Consider the following 15,521-nt stretch of genomic DNA (forward strand, 5'->3'; position numbering starts at 1 on the left):
AAAAATATGAATTCATAACATAAAGATTAAGATAATTTAAAAAAATTAAAAAATTATATTCTCATTGATCATCGGACAATTTCTTGAATTTTTTTTATACAAATATGACCGTGTATTTATTCTCGATTTAAATGCATAACATTCCTAATACCAAAAGCCTCTTAATTTCCTTCCATCTTTAATATATTCAATCATTTATACTACAATTTTGGTTTGCATATTTTTTTTCAATAATAAGCTTTAAGTGCTTAAAACTATTAAATCGGGAAAATAAAATTAATTAAATTATTATATTGAAATCATATGATCTGAGTTTAAATCGTTTCATATGATATTAATTTTATGATTATATCATGCTATTCTTATATATTATCATTTGCTTTTAAGTGAATTAATATTTCACTATTAAATCTTATATATATATATATATAGTCTTTATTTTATTTAAAGGAAAAAAAAAAGAAAGAAGAAANCACTATTAATACTTATATATATATATATATAGTCTATTTATTTGGAAAAAAAAAAGAAAGAAAGAAAGAAAAAGCCTTCCAATTAAAATTTTAAATACTGCTTTTATCCTGCCTATAAAAATTGGTTTGATTTACTAAAATTAAGATGCTCATACCCAGACCATGCACAACTAGCTCAAAACATGCCAACATTCAGTGTAAAAACAAGCCATTGCCATGCCCACGAGATTAGTCCTGCATCTGGCTAGAAATATGCAGAAATTACATAAAAACATCATATTCGTGATACAATCCAGTACAGCCCAGCATATCATGTGTGAGTTGGGGTGTCTTCAAAATTTAAGCATCCTGTTGTGAACAGCGACCCAAACCCTGTTTCTGCTCGGAAGTCTAGTCTCTGCATCGGATGATAATATACTGATCAACAATCCAAGAACATACTGAATTCCAGTACGTATTTGAAATCAATTTCCCTGAGTGACATTTACAAACTATTCTGCAAGAACGGTTACATGAAATGAAATTGAGAAGCAATTTATACTTGCAAACTCTATTCAATTTTTAGTCCTTCACAGAATGCTATAGCCGTACAGGAGATTTCATGCCCATTATTTTGCACCAAAAATAGGAAGCATTAATAAGAGATCTAGTGGTGTGTGGCTTAGAAAGTTATAAACCTTGTCCAAGTATTAGCCGTGCTTTTTGCATCGATATTTGGTTTCATACAAGCAGCTTCAAACTTCAATTATCCTTTTTCTCTCTCTTACTTCTTTTTTCATCATTCTTAACTGCTATAAGAGATTTCAGGCAAATATTTCATGGAACAGCTAAGCATACTGAAGAGACCTGGGTACTTACCTTTGAAATGATCATAACTCTTTATCAATGCCTAGCTGTGCGTTTTCTGCAGCCTTTTCTGCTTCTTCAACGGCAAATGTTTTCAGTGATTCAACATCCCTTGGCCCTGGTCAATTGCATAACATGCAAGGGAGAAAATAACTCAATTAACAGAAATAGTTCCAAAACATGGTCTTTTGAAATCTTTAGTGACTAATGCTTATTATGATGCATAGAAAGATGAACCCAAACATATATTTTATGTTCATGTGGCATTCAATGAAATCAGATCAACTACCAATAACTAGATTTATCCTGCTTAGAGGTGATTTTGACTCATATTCAGTTCAGGTCGAGTCAAATTGCTCAAAAAGGGAAAAGAAAATTCCAGTTCTTTCAAACTAGACTTCTTTGATTGCGATATGCATCATAACAATATAAATACCATGTTAGATAGTCCTTTATAAAGATTAGCCAAGTTGAGTGGCCAAAAGGCCCAGAAAGCTCAGTAACTTACCTACATGCTAGCTCTAAAATGTCAGTAGCTACAAAAGAGAAATGTCCACTTAAACTAAGTTGAGGAATATCAAATGATGAACAACTTGTAAAATTTGATGAAATTTCAAATATCATATTTTATCATTAAAAGAATCTCACAAGTAGTTCAGATGAATTGGAAACACTTGTACACTGAGTGATATAGATTTGCTATTTTCATCTGAAACACATTAACAGATAAATAAACAGGCATGCCCACATTCAGATATTTCATTATATAATAGCCTTTAACAATGCAATTAGAAATTCAAAGAAAAATGTAACATTTAACCATTTGGTGAAATAATTAAGTCACTAATGTCACAGATAATAATTTTAGGCAACAAATCAAACTAGATTTTGTGCCATGCATACATGAAAAAACATGTTTTTCGCTTCAAGACTTGACTTCCAAAAAAAAATGCTCAAAAAAAAAAAAAAAAAAGAGAATAAAGGGTGATGATGTGAGAGAAATACTATCACTTAGCTACATTTTCCCCCGCTTGATCTCAACACAAACCCAAAACGGCCCTATGAACATGATAGATAGCATAAGCCTTTTGGCACTTTTCTTCCTAAGGCATATAAGGCTCTCCCAATGCAGGTGAGAGCTTAACCAGCCTGAGTTCTTTCTACTTTGTTTAATTACAGTGGCCTTAGATCTGCATCTAAATCATTGATCCCTAGAGCTTGCTGCATAAGAACTGGTTTATGTGATTGTTTAAGAGAACAAATCAGACTTGTCCCTCTCAAGAAGCAATTGAGACATATTCCAGGACAATGCCAGCCTCTGATGTATACATATGGACAGAGGATCCAGAAGTATTGACAAATCAGACCAGATACCTAACAAATAAGGAACAGCTACCTTTTGGAAGAAATTCAGGCTACATAAATAGGTAGCAGAAACAATAGTTTGACAAAATAGAGACTACCTCCCTTTAAAAGGTTCTAATCCATTGAGCCCTCTTTGCTTCCACTAAGAGAGTACACTCTACACTAGTATTATTCACAGCTTATTTTGCTTGCTTTGATTGAGTGCCCAATCATGGTCCCAAAAAGCTCTCCATCCCCTATTGAGTTGACGCAACCAATAACTACTTATTGCAGATTGCAATATCTTTTACTTTAGAATGAAATGTTAATCCTTTGCATCAAAATTATATGCAATAACACTACAAATGCCTCACAAAGAACATGAAATTCACAGTTCGTATTAAACAGCATATTAAAAACATGAAAATTATGTTGGTAGAAGGGAAGGTGGGAGGAAGGAACAGGAGCAGAAGGAAAATAGTGTTTCTTTACTTCCTTTACTTTGTTTGGTAGGAGAGAAATAGAATGGGAAAGAAAATAGATGGATTTGCAACTTTCTCTTCCTTCCAAATCTAATACTTCCAAGAAAAGAGGAAAACACTCTTTATACTTAAGTTAATGATTTTATTTATAAGTGAAGCCCTAGCCTCTTTCTTTTCCTCTATTTTCTATCCTTCATACCAATCACAAGGAAGGAAAAACAACTTTCCTTTCTCGCATTCATTTTTTTCTTTCCTCACCTCTTTCCCCTCCTTCCTACTGAACATAGTGGAACAGATGAAATAGGATTGTTACCTTGATATTTAGCAACTTCTTCTCCATCATAAAAGAGCTTAAAAGTGGGGTATGAATGAATATCTACTTTAGCGCATACAGGTTTGCTCACACCGCAATCAACTTCTCCTATCTCTATTTCGTCTTCTCCTTCCATTGCCTTCCCTAAGTCATCCCACAACGTCCCCAAGTTCTTACTGCACAACCAAACATTATTACATTCATTAGTAAGCAAATTAGAACTGCGGATAGCTCGATAATCAGATCTAGCTTGCTCAAACAAATAGACTAAACTAGGCAGAAAATATTTACCAATGCTTACACCAAGGAACACAAAATTTCACAAACCACGCCGTGTCTTTCTCCTTTACCTGAAAACAAAAAAAAAATGCAAATTCAAGATAAACGCCAAGCACTCATATTCATTTACTGTGCTTTTATCCACTCATTTGATGCAGTTCAAGATTTATTCAATTTGATGTCAAAGTTTTTTTTTTTTTTTGAAGAGCAGAATTCATTCCAATCATGAAAAGAAGAACAAAAGATAGTCACTGGAGCAAATAATCTCCAGCCACCAGCAAAAGAATTTGGAAAGTTAACACTTCGTTAAAAACAATTCACTAATAAAATTCAATCAATATTGAATAAAATATGTCTAATAAATTCTCCCTGGAAGAAAGTAAATTGCAAATGTATTCATACTACAATTTATAAGTAGTCACCCCATAATTAAATTTTGACGAAAACAAACACAAAAAAACAACTTTGATAACTGATATGATTCAAGCAAAAGAAAACCCTTTTTTTTTTTTTTTGCGACGTTGAATGTGAATAACGAGAAAATTTGGGTTACCTTGTCGGAGAAGGTGTCGGGGGTTAGGGTTATGACTTCGGCTTCTGTGTGAACTGTTATTGATATCAAGAAAAGCAGGAGGAGGAGGAGAGTAAAACGACGGTCGCTCTTCATGGCTGGCGATCGTGATTTTTCACCTTCTTGTTTGAAGCTTGTTTTCTTTATTTCTTCGTTTCCTTTTTGGAGAGAAATGTAAAACGCCTGGAGATTTTCTGATTCAAGATTCCTCAGATTGCTTCTTGAGCCGGATTCAGGCCAACGGCTCAGCCTAGAGTTAAAGAAGAGAGGCCACATGGCACGTGCTATTTGCACGTGACATTTAGAGTTGTTTATAGTTTGATTTACATTTTAAACATTAAATTCGAATTTAATTTTAGTTTGTTCATTTAAATTATATTTAATTGTTAAAATATTTTATATTTTTAAAATGTACTTTAAAATTAAATAAAAATAAATAGATCGAGATTAAAAGATTTTGTCCAACACTCGACTTGAGTTAGGTTATCGGAGATTTTGTCCAATACTTTTAGGTTACCTGGAGCTCGCCTTGGCACAAGTCTAATGACATTATTTTATTTATTTTTATTATTTTCATTTTATATTTTTTGTTTTTTTTATTAAAATGTAATAATTTGTATGTAAAGATATGAATCTAATACCAAGAAATGGAAAATCTAAAAATGACTTTATTTAATTAATCATGTTAAAATATTTCAATTCCAATATATTAACAAAATAGGTATTATGTTAATTTGAAAATTAATCTAATAAATGAATACATTACATATTATTTTATATATATTTTTTATATTTAAAGAAAGAACATTCACCAACCAATGGTACATAATACCACACGAATGTGAATCATAACGAGGAAAGGTAACCAGAAAATTTTTATCTTCACTGTACATCTACCTTTCGTTAACCCATTGATTCTTTATTTCTCAAAATGGATAAATTTTGGAACATTTTAAAAAATAAGGTATTTTAAAAATAATTATTTTTATAATTTTAATTATTTTTAATTAAATTATATAAAATTACCTTTAACGATGTTATACGTTATGTTCAAAAAAAAATATTAATATTACACGTCATAATTAAAAAAAATTATTACTCGTAATGTTAAAAAGAAATATTATTATTACACGTCATGTATAAAAACATGTTACACGTCATAAATAAAAAATATTGTTGCAAGCCATATTGAAAAAAAATAGTTATTACACGTCATATACAAAAACATATTATACGTCGTGTTGAAAAAAATGTTACAGGTACATGCCATATTCAAAAATTTTGTTACATGTTTAAAATGTTGTTAGTTACGAATCAAAATTTCAAATTCTGTTAACTCTCTTCGTTTCTTTTTGTTTTTTTTTTTAACATTTTAGTATCGATTAAAGTGTTTCTAACATGTTTTTATAAATCAAAACACAAATTTTTTTATCTAAAACTCATATTTTGATTAAAAATCGAAAAAAATTTCCTTTGAAACTCTAAGTTTATAAATTTCAAATTCTTAAGTTTATTGTTGTTTACGTATCGAATTGATCTAATTAAAAATAATTTTAAATATCTGTGATCATTTTTACCGTTTTAATTTCATTTAAATTATTTAAAAATCAAATTTCTTAAATAATCATCCACTCCAAACACATCAAAAGTATAACTTGGCGTTTTAAAAGTGTAGGTAAGAGAAATCGAGAGTACAACAAACGAATGCTGAAAAGAAAAATTAATAAAATTAAAGAGAGTTGGATGATGAGAGAGAAATCAAAAGTATAGATGAAGAAAAATTAAGATAAATGATTTAATTTATTTAAAATAATTACGAAAATATTTTTATCAAGTCATGACTAAATATAATTAAAAATAATTAAATTTATTATAATAAATATTTTTAAAATACTTTATAATAATTTTTTTTAAATTAAAATTTGTTATCCTTTGAAGATCGATTGCTAATAATTTGACAGGCATGAATCATCCTATTTTAGAATCTGAATCGCTAATAATAAGTTGTGTTCCTTGTTGTTTTCCTCGTTCTTCTTTATTATTCCCCAACAACAATTTTGTTTCCAGGATTAATCGATGAATGACAGACAAAAAAATAGCTCCAGCAAAGTCCGTACTAGCAAAACAAGACACTGATTCCGGTCCGGTCCAGGGGCGAAAAGAAAAGCACAGTGGTTTTATTCACAACTCGTGGAAAAACTCGTTGGCAAAACCCTGAAGAGAAGCGAAAGCCAAAAAGACGAAATAAAAACTAACACCAAGCTTCCTAGCTAGCCTGCGACCAACATTTCCATCTTATCAACTAAGCCCATCAAACTTCTCCCTCATCAAAACCCATAATCATTTCACTGCCCAAGTTCTTGATCACCTTTGGCACTGCCTCAAAGTTCACTCTCTTCTTCTCATCTTCCTCCCCAGCTGGTGCTGCTTCTGCCGAAGGAAGGATCACAGCTTCACGTTGCGCATTGATAACACGTCTCATCCTCTTCTGGGTTACACCAAACGCTGCTGCAAGCTCAGGGCTGCTGAGAGTGTGGAGAAGTGAGTTTGAACCCACAAGGAACTGAGGCCGGTTCTTGCACGATGAGGTAGTGAATCCAAAGAACTCGAAAGGGCCTGCTCGTGATGCTATTTGACAGAAAGCAAAGTATCTTGGCACCCGAAATACATCACCTTCTTTTACCTTGGCGTCCAAGGCTAAGGTTCCATTTGGATACACAATCTGTATTCTACCAGTTCCCCTTAATACAATACCGTACTCGGTTGCTATTGGATTCACATGGGGTGCCAACATTGACCCCTGAAAAGTAAAGGAGAGTCATGAGTCATTGGCAATTGTACAACAACTTCGACCATCATCAGCAGTTTTTCAGCTTGTCCTGTTAAAAAAATCTCTAGCAGCACTTCTTTTACACTTTTGTAAGAAAGAGAACACTTTTTTTTTAGCTACTAAAGGTTACATAATTGAGCTAAAGAGTCTAAACAGCCACATTTTTTGTTTTTCTTTTTGCATTAAAGAATAGTCTAGTTAAATCAAGCTGCTAAAAATAAGTAGAGATCAAGCTCGAAATTGTTTGTAGCATGCGATAATCCAATTAGAGAAGAGTTTGCTAACTGTAATGCATAGGGTTGAGAAGTTTTGAAATTGATTACCGCAGTAAGACTGACAAGATAAATGCCGATGCCAGAGTATTTGAGAGGGTTGTCATCGGATCCATCAAGCGCAATGCTCCATCCATAGTTGTTCTTGAAGTCAGGGCTTCTCTTGTAGATGTTGTAACAGTCTGGGGCTTTGTCCTTGATATTTTTGTCTTCGCTTCCGAAAAATGAGTCAAAGAGTTTCCTCCATGACCACTCGGTTGGCTGCTCTTCCTCTTGATTAGGTTCTTCTTGGATCAATTTCTTCAGGTGTTTCAGTCTATCTTGCTCTTGAAGTTGAGAGAATTTTGTCCAAATGCTTGGTGCGCGAGACTCGGTCAGATATACAATTGGCCCCTCCTGCTGCTGGCTCAAAATCCCCGTTAGTTTCGACACTGAGACCTGTAATCATGTTGGTTAGTTCATTGCAGCACTCAATGATCTGCTGGCTATAGAGATGATGTGTTTTGCTTACGTTGAAGGCTGTTGAGAGAGTTTCAGGACCAAAGCCAGCAAGGATAGATGTTGGATAGGTTCCTCCGCCAATAAAGAAAGACTGCATGCAGATACAGAAATCAAAATATATCATTTCATATGTTAGTCTTACATTGACAAAAGAAATAGGGAAAAGTGTTGTGATCATGAACTGGTGTAACCCAATAAAAGCTAATTTTAGCAACTTTCAAGCCAAGAAATCCTAGCCTGGAGTTAAATTATGAGTATTGTACCTGGAAAGTACCCAATTGCGAACTTTCAGAGGGATCAATGCTGCAAATGATGTGAAGCCTCTGCCCCTCCCCTGGGTTCAAAATGTAGAATGTTGAACCAGCTGGGATATGATACACGTCTCCGATCTTCATTCGCCTCTCTACCATCTGATCGTTGTAGATGCAGCCTACCCTGGCTTCCCCTGCATCCATTCCAATATCCATCAGCATTTACCTTGCTCCTCACATTGATCTGCTTTACTTCCATAGTGTAATTGAGCAACTGCAGTAATCAGTGTAACAGAAATACAAATGAGAAATTGGCATACCTCTACGAACGAAGAGAATCAAACTGGAGTCAAGATACTGAGGAATAAAAAGAGTTTTAGGCTCCATTGTAATGAACCCAATGTGCAATGGCTTTTCAATAATCCTCCCTCCAAGACTTTTAACCACCCTCATTTCTCCAGCATCAGTTTTCATCACAGGCTTTGAGTCTGGAAACAAGAACCATTCCTCTCCTTTTCCTGCTTCTTCACCCTTCTCTTCCCTCCTTTCTGTTTCTCCTTCTCGCTCCCATTCCTTCTCTCCTTGGTACGCCATTGCCATTGTCACTCCATGGCATACGACAAGTACTAGCAGCAACAAGCTCAGTCCCTTTCCCATTTTTAGCTTTTGCTTTCTTAGCTGACTCTTTGGTTTGATTTGAGTTGGAGTGGCTTATGTAGAGGAGAAAGAGAGAATGCAGGGAGACGCGTGTAATCCATGCATGGTTTGTTGGTTTAGGTGGCAGATTATGGTTTAGACACAGTTGAGATCTGGTGAGAAATATCAGTTCTCTGCTAGACAAAGTCTGTTTGCTTCAATATATGTAAGTATCATGATCCATCTCTTCCTCTTTCCTTCATTTTTGTTTGTCTGTAAGTTCCTTCTTTTAATTTGTTCATTCCATATTTCCCTTGCATTGATTTTTTCTATGTCTAAGATTTACAATATTGCTTTCACAGTATTGTATTTGCTTATGCACTAGTATTGGAGAGCAAAAGGAGGCCCGAACTGAAAAAAGACAATTATGTTAAGCATGACCTTTTTGCACTAAAATTGCAATTGGCTTGGGGTTCTAAACAAGATAAGCTTATGTGAGTTGTGTCTTTACAGTGAAGTCTTCTTTGTTGGTTGGAAGTACTAACATGGAGCTTTGACCGTGGGCGCTGATCTTTATTTTCAATATTTTTTCTTTCCTTGGGGATTGTTTTTCCACCTTTTAATATGTCAAAGGAAATGGGTCCCTATTTCTTCAAGCCTCTAAGACTAAGCACATCATCTCTTCCTTCTTGGGCTCAAGCCCAGTTAGTAAACACAGGAAAAGGGGCAAATTTCCAATCAGGCCGCTAGAAGGAGGCTAGATACCTAAAGCTCAATCCAAACTCTCAAAAGGAACAATGCTGATTGGTGCTCTCTGGCTGGCTGGGAAGAGGATTGCTTCTCCCTTAACGAAAAATCAAAAGTTGTGAAAACAAGACATGGTCCGAAAAGCAATGAAGTGTGGTCTTTTCTTCTTTCCTTCCGGACAAAGAAATAAAAGGTGGCAACTTTGAGAAAAGAGATTCGTGACTGTGACGCTTAAACACAGCTACATCATTTCATGATAGATGCATGGAATTAAAGCCTACTAGAGACCACGCACAGGGGCTCTTTCCACTTGTTTTTTTCTGTCTTTTTTTTATCTTTCTTTTTCCTTTTTTGCTATGACTTCCATTTGGCTAGAGGAGGAAGCCCCACTTTTACTTCTGCTGAATCTTTTTGCATAACTAAGCCGCTAATAAAATCCCTTTCAAATGCACACTTCCTATATTCAAGCCCAAAGCCTTCCTGTAAAGGCTCCATTACAATACTAACGGCAACGCCTACATTTCAGGTCTAACTTCTAAGCCTTGCTTCCATGCAACGCAAACAAATCTATAATAATAATATTAAAAAGCCAAATCAAACTGCAAAAAACTGAAGCAACCACCCCATTAGGCGGGCGGTTGTTTGTTCCCAACGGTCGTTTCCCCGCAAAAAACTCATCAAATCGAAAATGGCTGAGTCACCTCCCAACCCCCAAGAACTAAACATTCCCAACATCCCAGTCGAGTTCGTGAGTGAAGAAGAGATGGCTCTGATCGAAGCGGCTTGCGCAGCAGCTCATTCCTCTCTCTCCTCCTCGTCGGTTTCTTCTTCAATTTGTTCACCGTCTCGCTTGCCAAGCAAGATGAGGTCGATCCAATCGATTTCCCTCTTGTCTAAACGAGGCTTAAACGGTTCTAGGGAGCCGGATATAGAAGATTCCTGCAATTTAAGAAGTACCCAGAAGAGGAGCAGAGTGGCTCAACCCTTTTTGCTTCGGTTTAGAAGGGATACGGGATTGTCTGTTACTGATCTTACCGCCGCGGTATGGCAATTTTTTTTTCAAGGCTTTTAGATTATGGGTTTGGTTTGCTTTTAAAATTTAATTTTCGTTTTTGAATTTGAAGACACGCGGCATTAGTATAAACTTGCGTTTCAATTGAAATCTTCGTAGGACTGGTGTGAGAAGCAACTGGAATTTGCCCTCCACTTTGGCAAACGAAAAATCAATAAAGCTATGAAAGCTGGTCGGGCTCGCCATTTGAAACTTGAAGAAGAGGTTCTCTTTTTAAACACCAGAATTTTCAAATTTCCTTTAAATATGACTGCTTTTTACATGTTTTCCCGATTACTTGTCAGGTTCTCTTAATGCAATTATCTGACACTGGTTGTGTTTCTTTGCAGGTTGTTAAGAAAGTAAAAGTTCGTGTTCAATCAGTTGAAGATACCTGGGCTATAAAGTTTATTAATTTCGTAACTGGTGCTACCCAATTATTGTTTGAAGGACTTACACGAGAGCTACCGCTGTAAGTTTAACTGTTTGTCTATATCTCCAAAATCGGAATACATCTGTGTCTCCTCATGGTTAAGATAACTCTCAGCCACTACATGGCAGTGAGTTATACAATCATTTTATGCATGAAAGAGTAACAGGGTGTGCTTGAGCTCTAGGTTTTTACATCTTTCATACAAGGTTTGACTAATTGATTTTAACAGAAGCGGTTGTTTAGAACTTCTGAAGAATCTGTTTTTAGATCCATATTTCAAGATTGCCATATCTTAATTAGCAGTTTTTCTCATCGGGCATCTAGATCAACCTTTGTAGAACTAAGATTAGATATCAGAATAGCTATTTTATGAAGTTTGGCTACAGATTATGTTTTAATTACTGTTCTTGCATTTAAACCTTCAGGATAGGTCTTTCTTTTCCCAAATAATTCTTCAGGATTTTACAAATTTATGTGGAAATGAAGAAATGAAAGAGAAGTTTACTGAACGCTACATTTTGGGATTTGGACAGCAAATGGTGCCGGTGAAATGTTTTAGTTTATTAAAGTTTTTGTTGTTCAAAAATTGGTTAAAATGACGTTTAAAATAATTGTTTGTTAACCTGTTTTAGGTCAGTGGTAGTTGTTTAATTTGCCCGTCAAGTAATTCTTTCTCCTTTGATGTAAATTAGAGCTATGGATTTTCATTTTAATTTCCCTGCTGATGGACTGTGATGTAATATAACATCAGAATAGGTTTTGTGGAAGGTGTATGGTTGGTAGGAGTTATTGATGAGATCAGAATGTCTGAGAAAGGCAGTGGTAGAAACCCAATATTAGTAGACACAAAGACTCGGGTACGAGACTCTCTCCCTAGTAAACCACAAAGGAGAAATGGAAGGTATGCATATTTTACTGGCTTCTGTTTTAATGCAACTACTATGAAGATTTGGAATCTTTCTCATGGCTAGCCTTTAGCTCTTTTAGTCTATTATCCACTTTATATTGCTTGTACCAAATTTGGCAAGATTTCATGAATCAAAACGTTATTTTGTGTCAGGTTTCAATTAATGTGCTACAAATATTTGTGGGACACCTTGGTTGCTGATAGCTTCCCTTCCAGACAGTTTTTCAATTTCTTTTCATTGAACCCTAACTATATATTATCTGAAGACATCAGAGAGAAAACTGCTAATTCAGGTTTTCCAACTAAGGTAACTTCATATGTATATGTTTTTTAATTTATTTGTTCCATTCAATCTGGGATAGTCAGGGTATTTACAGTGTGTGATGTGTACGATCACTTTTATTCCCTAAAATATGCAATACTTATATTCAATTTTTTTTCCTGGAGTCGTGTTCATTGGTGGGGATGGGTTAATCTGCTGCCTATTCAATAAATGTCATGATTTTGTGCATCATGGTGAGAGTTGAAACATAGATTTAAGACTACCAAGATAACTAATAGTATTAGTTTAATACCTTCAAGGTTTCAACTCTTGCTCAAATATATTTTTCCTCTTCAATGGCTGTGCAGACCCTTGATGACATAGTGGGATATTACAGAAATACATGTAGCATGCTTCCCCCATCTCAGGACCAGCTACTATTGAGGTGGGTGAAAAGTAGTCTTAAAGACTTTCTGTTAATTTTTGTTTACTTTTGACAGTTGAATATTTTTGTTTTACCAGTACATGGAGACAATGTATGACATAATTATATGTACATAATTAAGATGCTTGGGATTTAGTTTGGTGAAGCATGGGGTGTTTTAGCAGTTTGCTGAGATCGAAATCAAACTTTTAGGCAGTCAGAAACAGCTCAATATGAAATGTTTTCTGACAATGTTATTATCTACTGCTTTGTGTACTGGGATGCCTCAAAAATTTTGTTACAGTGGCATCTGCTATATCTGCTTTGACATTTAACAAAAAGAAATTAGGAGAATTTTAGAAGCCATATTTATTAATGATGACAACCCTGTTAGTCAACTTTTTAAGGTGGGAACTCAATTGTATTTATCATAAAATGCACTAGCTGATGTCAAATTGGAAAAACAAAGAAGGAATGATGATGAACCAACCATTTTAATGAACTAGTATCCAGGGAACTTAATTGTATTTATTATAGAATATAATTTAGGTTATTTAATGTGGGTTCAACCCTTAGCTATAGTAATATGTGAGGTTTTCCATCAAGTCACGTTATCTAATTGCTTTGAAGCAGATATGAACTACAAAAAGATCAATCAGTGCTTGGTGAAGATCAATTTGCATATGATCCTGACTGGCTCAAGAAACAAATTCAAGGCAGTCTCGAATTCTGGTTGGGCGAGCGAGAAGCCAGTTACACCCCTGAGGAAGAGCGTTGGAAGTGTCGGTATTGTCAATTTGCTTCAGTTTGCCCTGGAAACCCCACTCCCAATAGTTCTCGTGGCTCCACGAGCTCTGATACCTCACAATCCTTTGAGCTAGAGCAGAACACTGACCTAGCTCCTTGATAATCTTTTCACAAGTTCATTCCTAAGTGAATGTGATGGGATGATATTGTCTTGTGCAAAAGAAGCACAGTTTTTATAGATGCTTCTCTGTGCTAGCTGCAACATTCATTGGATGTTGTAGTGTATTTGTTCTATTGGCAAGAATTGCTGTAAACTGTAGTATTTGTTCAAATGCATCTGTTGTAGGTCTTGGTGACTAACTGTTGTAAAGTACTGAATTACCATAATTTATTGATTATCATTTCTTAAGTTGAGTTGAGTTTAAGAGAATAGAACAATTAGAATAAAATTCTCAAAAGTATAAATAACTTACAAATTAAACAAGGAAACAATTAGAATAACTCTGAAAATAGTATAAATAAGCCCCTTACATGTTCAGAAGCTTATCAAATGTTGAATCTCTTATCAAAGAGTGGACACACAATAAAACAAAAAACAATTTCCAGGCCATTTTAATTAACTCAAAAAAAAAAAATACAACTAGTACATAACCTGGTTTAGCGTTTTCATGCCAAGCAACGCTGGGGAAAGGCTTATCAAACGTTCAACAGCCAACAGCCCAACGCCCAATCGCCAGATTCGATTCTAAAAGGTCGACTTGTTCACCACCCAGATTCTTAAATTCTAGGTATCTCAATTATACATAACGTTTGCTTACTACATCAGCTGCAGTGGTCCTGTTTCATATCGTTGGAAACAAGCTTGCACTTGAAACGTTTGGTGTAATGACCCACAGACAATTTTTAAGAGTTTTGTCTTCACCTTTTTAGCTATGTTTCTCAGGATGTTCGTGAAGAGTTCTGTCTTGGTAAATGTGTCTTCTTTGAGATACTTGTCGTCATCATCATCAGCATCACCTCTACTTAAAGCTGGAGATGTTTTAAGACATAGAAGAATATTCTCGGATAAAGATGTTGTTGAGTATTCTAAAGTGACCCATGATGCAAATCCTTTGCACTTGGATTCTGAATCTGCTCGAGCTGCTGGGTTCGAAGATCGGCTTGTACATGGGATGCTTGTTGCTTCACTGTTTCCTCGGATTATTTCCTCCCACTTTGTGAGTCACTTTCACCTTCTTAATTTATCACAAAACACGGTGTGCAGTCTAATGCTAAGTGCATGTGTTTGGAATTGTTTAGCCTGGAGCTATATATGTTTCGCAAAGCTTGCACTTCAGGTCGCCAGTTTATATTGGAGATGAAATTGTGGGTGAGGTACATGCTGTCAATATAAAAGATACCAAGAACAGATACCTGTAAGTTACATCCCCCTCAGTTTCACATTCTGTTGAAGCAAGCAAGACATTGTAGCCTTTGGGTTTTAAGCTTTCCGTTACATGGTTCAGAGCGAAATTCTCAACCAAGTGCTTCAAGAATGGTCAGCTTCTTGTTCTTGATGGTGAGGCCATGGCAATTTTACCAACTCTAGCTGTGGAACAAGTGCAATCTGAGGAATGAGGTCATGAATGCGATTACAATTTGGGTTCATCATACCCTTGAAGGTGCCATGCCTTTCATATTTGCTATTGGCAAGAGTTGAGGCATTGATTTATTTTTCCAGATGACGCTAACTACTGAGGGTCTGTCCAGCTGTTGATGGTTTCCCTAAGCTTTTGATACTATGCATGCTCTTGTTGAAGCTGCTTCACTAGATTTTAGTCATTGCATGTTTTTACTGCTGTAATAAAACCCATTGTTAGCTTGTGGCTGTCCCGTAGGCATGAACAAGATAATTGACTCGGTGATCCTTATATCGTATTGGTCAGAAATCTCAATGACAAGCTCATTGACTCGTACCGTGATTTTGTTGCTTTGAGATGGAAATTGAAGACGTTTGGCTAGCTTAAAGGGAAGATGGATTTAAACCTGGAATCTTAACACTCCCAAGGAAGATTATAACGTTTACATCAATATCGTGCATGAATTCTATATTGACTGTTTCAATTTCGTATCTGGAACCTGGGTGTGTCTTATGACAAACCTTTTTTTTTTT

The 15,521-nt window shown here is 35.3% G+C and overlaps 4 protein-coding genes across 8 annotated transcripts; 2 read left to right on the plus strand and 2 right to left on the minus strand.

Annotated features, from left to right (window-relative positions):
- LOC18590091 (protein disulfide isomerase-like 5-1) lies at positions 575–4,587 on the minus strand. 3 transcript variants are annotated; one of them, XM_007015408.2, is made up of 5 exons: positions 4,291–4,587; positions 3,750–3,808; positions 3,459–3,634; positions 1,332–1,437; positions 575–870 (listed from the first exon to the last, which is right to left on the minus strand). In XM_007015408.2, the coding sequence occupies exons 1-4, from the start codon at positions 4,582–4,584 to the stop codon at positions 1,343–1,345; spliced, it is 624 nt and encodes a 207-aa protein (XP_007015470.2). In that variant the 5' UTR covers positions 4,585–4,587; the 3' UTR covers positions 575–870; positions 1,332–1,342. The 3 variants fall into 3 exon arrangements, with proteins under 3 accessions (XP_007015470.2, XP_007015474.2, XP_007015471.2); XM_007015412.2 differs by having other exon boundaries at positions 575–964; XM_007015409.2 differs by having other exon boundaries at positions 575–969.
- On the minus strand, positions 6,428–8,844 carry LOC18590092 (vicilin-like seed storage protein At2g28490). The gene is made up of 5 exons (XM_007015413.2): positions 8,483–8,844; positions 8,175–8,356; positions 7,922–8,002; positions 7,462–7,848; positions 6,428–7,108 (listed from the first exon to the last, which is right to left on the minus strand). The coding sequence occupies exons 1-5, from the start codon at positions 8,817–8,819 to the stop codon at positions 6,620–6,622; spliced, it is 1,476 nt and encodes a 491-aa protein (XP_007015475.2). The 5' UTR covers positions 8,820–8,844; the 3' UTR covers positions 6,428–6,619.
- Positions 9,967–13,778, plus strand: LOC18590093 (exonuclease V, chloroplastic). The gene is made up of 7 exons (XM_007015414.2): positions 9,967–10,587; positions 10,717–10,821; positions 10,947–11,068; positions 11,781–11,930; positions 12,090–12,243; positions 12,567–12,643; positions 13,256–13,778. Exons 1-7 carry the CDS (start codon positions 10,234–10,236, stop codon positions 13,527–13,529), a joined length of 1,236 nt encoding a protein of 411 aa, XP_007015476.2. The 5' UTR covers positions 9,967–10,233; the 3' UTR covers positions 13,530–13,778.
- On the plus strand, positions 13,846–15,378 carry LOC18590094 ((R)-specific enoyl-CoA hydratase). 3 transcript variants are annotated; one of them, XM_007015416.2, is made up of 4 exons: positions 13,846–14,157; positions 14,300–14,586; positions 14,669–14,784; positions 14,875–15,378. In XM_007015416.2, the coding sequence occupies exons 2-4, from the start codon at positions 14,302–14,304 to the stop codon at positions 14,984–14,986; spliced, it is 513 nt and encodes a 170-aa protein (XP_007015478.2). In that variant the 5' UTR covers positions 13,846–14,157; positions 14,300–14,301; the 3' UTR covers positions 14,987–15,378. The 3 variants fall into 3 exon arrangements, with proteins under 3 accessions (XP_007015478.2, XP_017982971.1, XP_007015477.2); XM_018127482.1 differs by having other exon boundaries at positions 13,847–14,121; positions 14,313–14,586; XM_007015415.2 differs by having other exon boundaries at positions 13,857–14,157; positions 14,313–14,586.

Source organism: Theobroma cacao, chromosome 9, assembly GCF_000208745.1.
Source record: "Theobroma cacao cultivar B97-61/B2 chromosome 9, Criollo_cocoa_genome_V2, whole genome shotgun sequence".
NCBI classification, from domain to species: domain Eukaryota; kingdom Viridiplantae; phylum Streptophyta; class Magnoliopsida; order Malvales; family Malvaceae; genus Theobroma; species Theobroma cacao.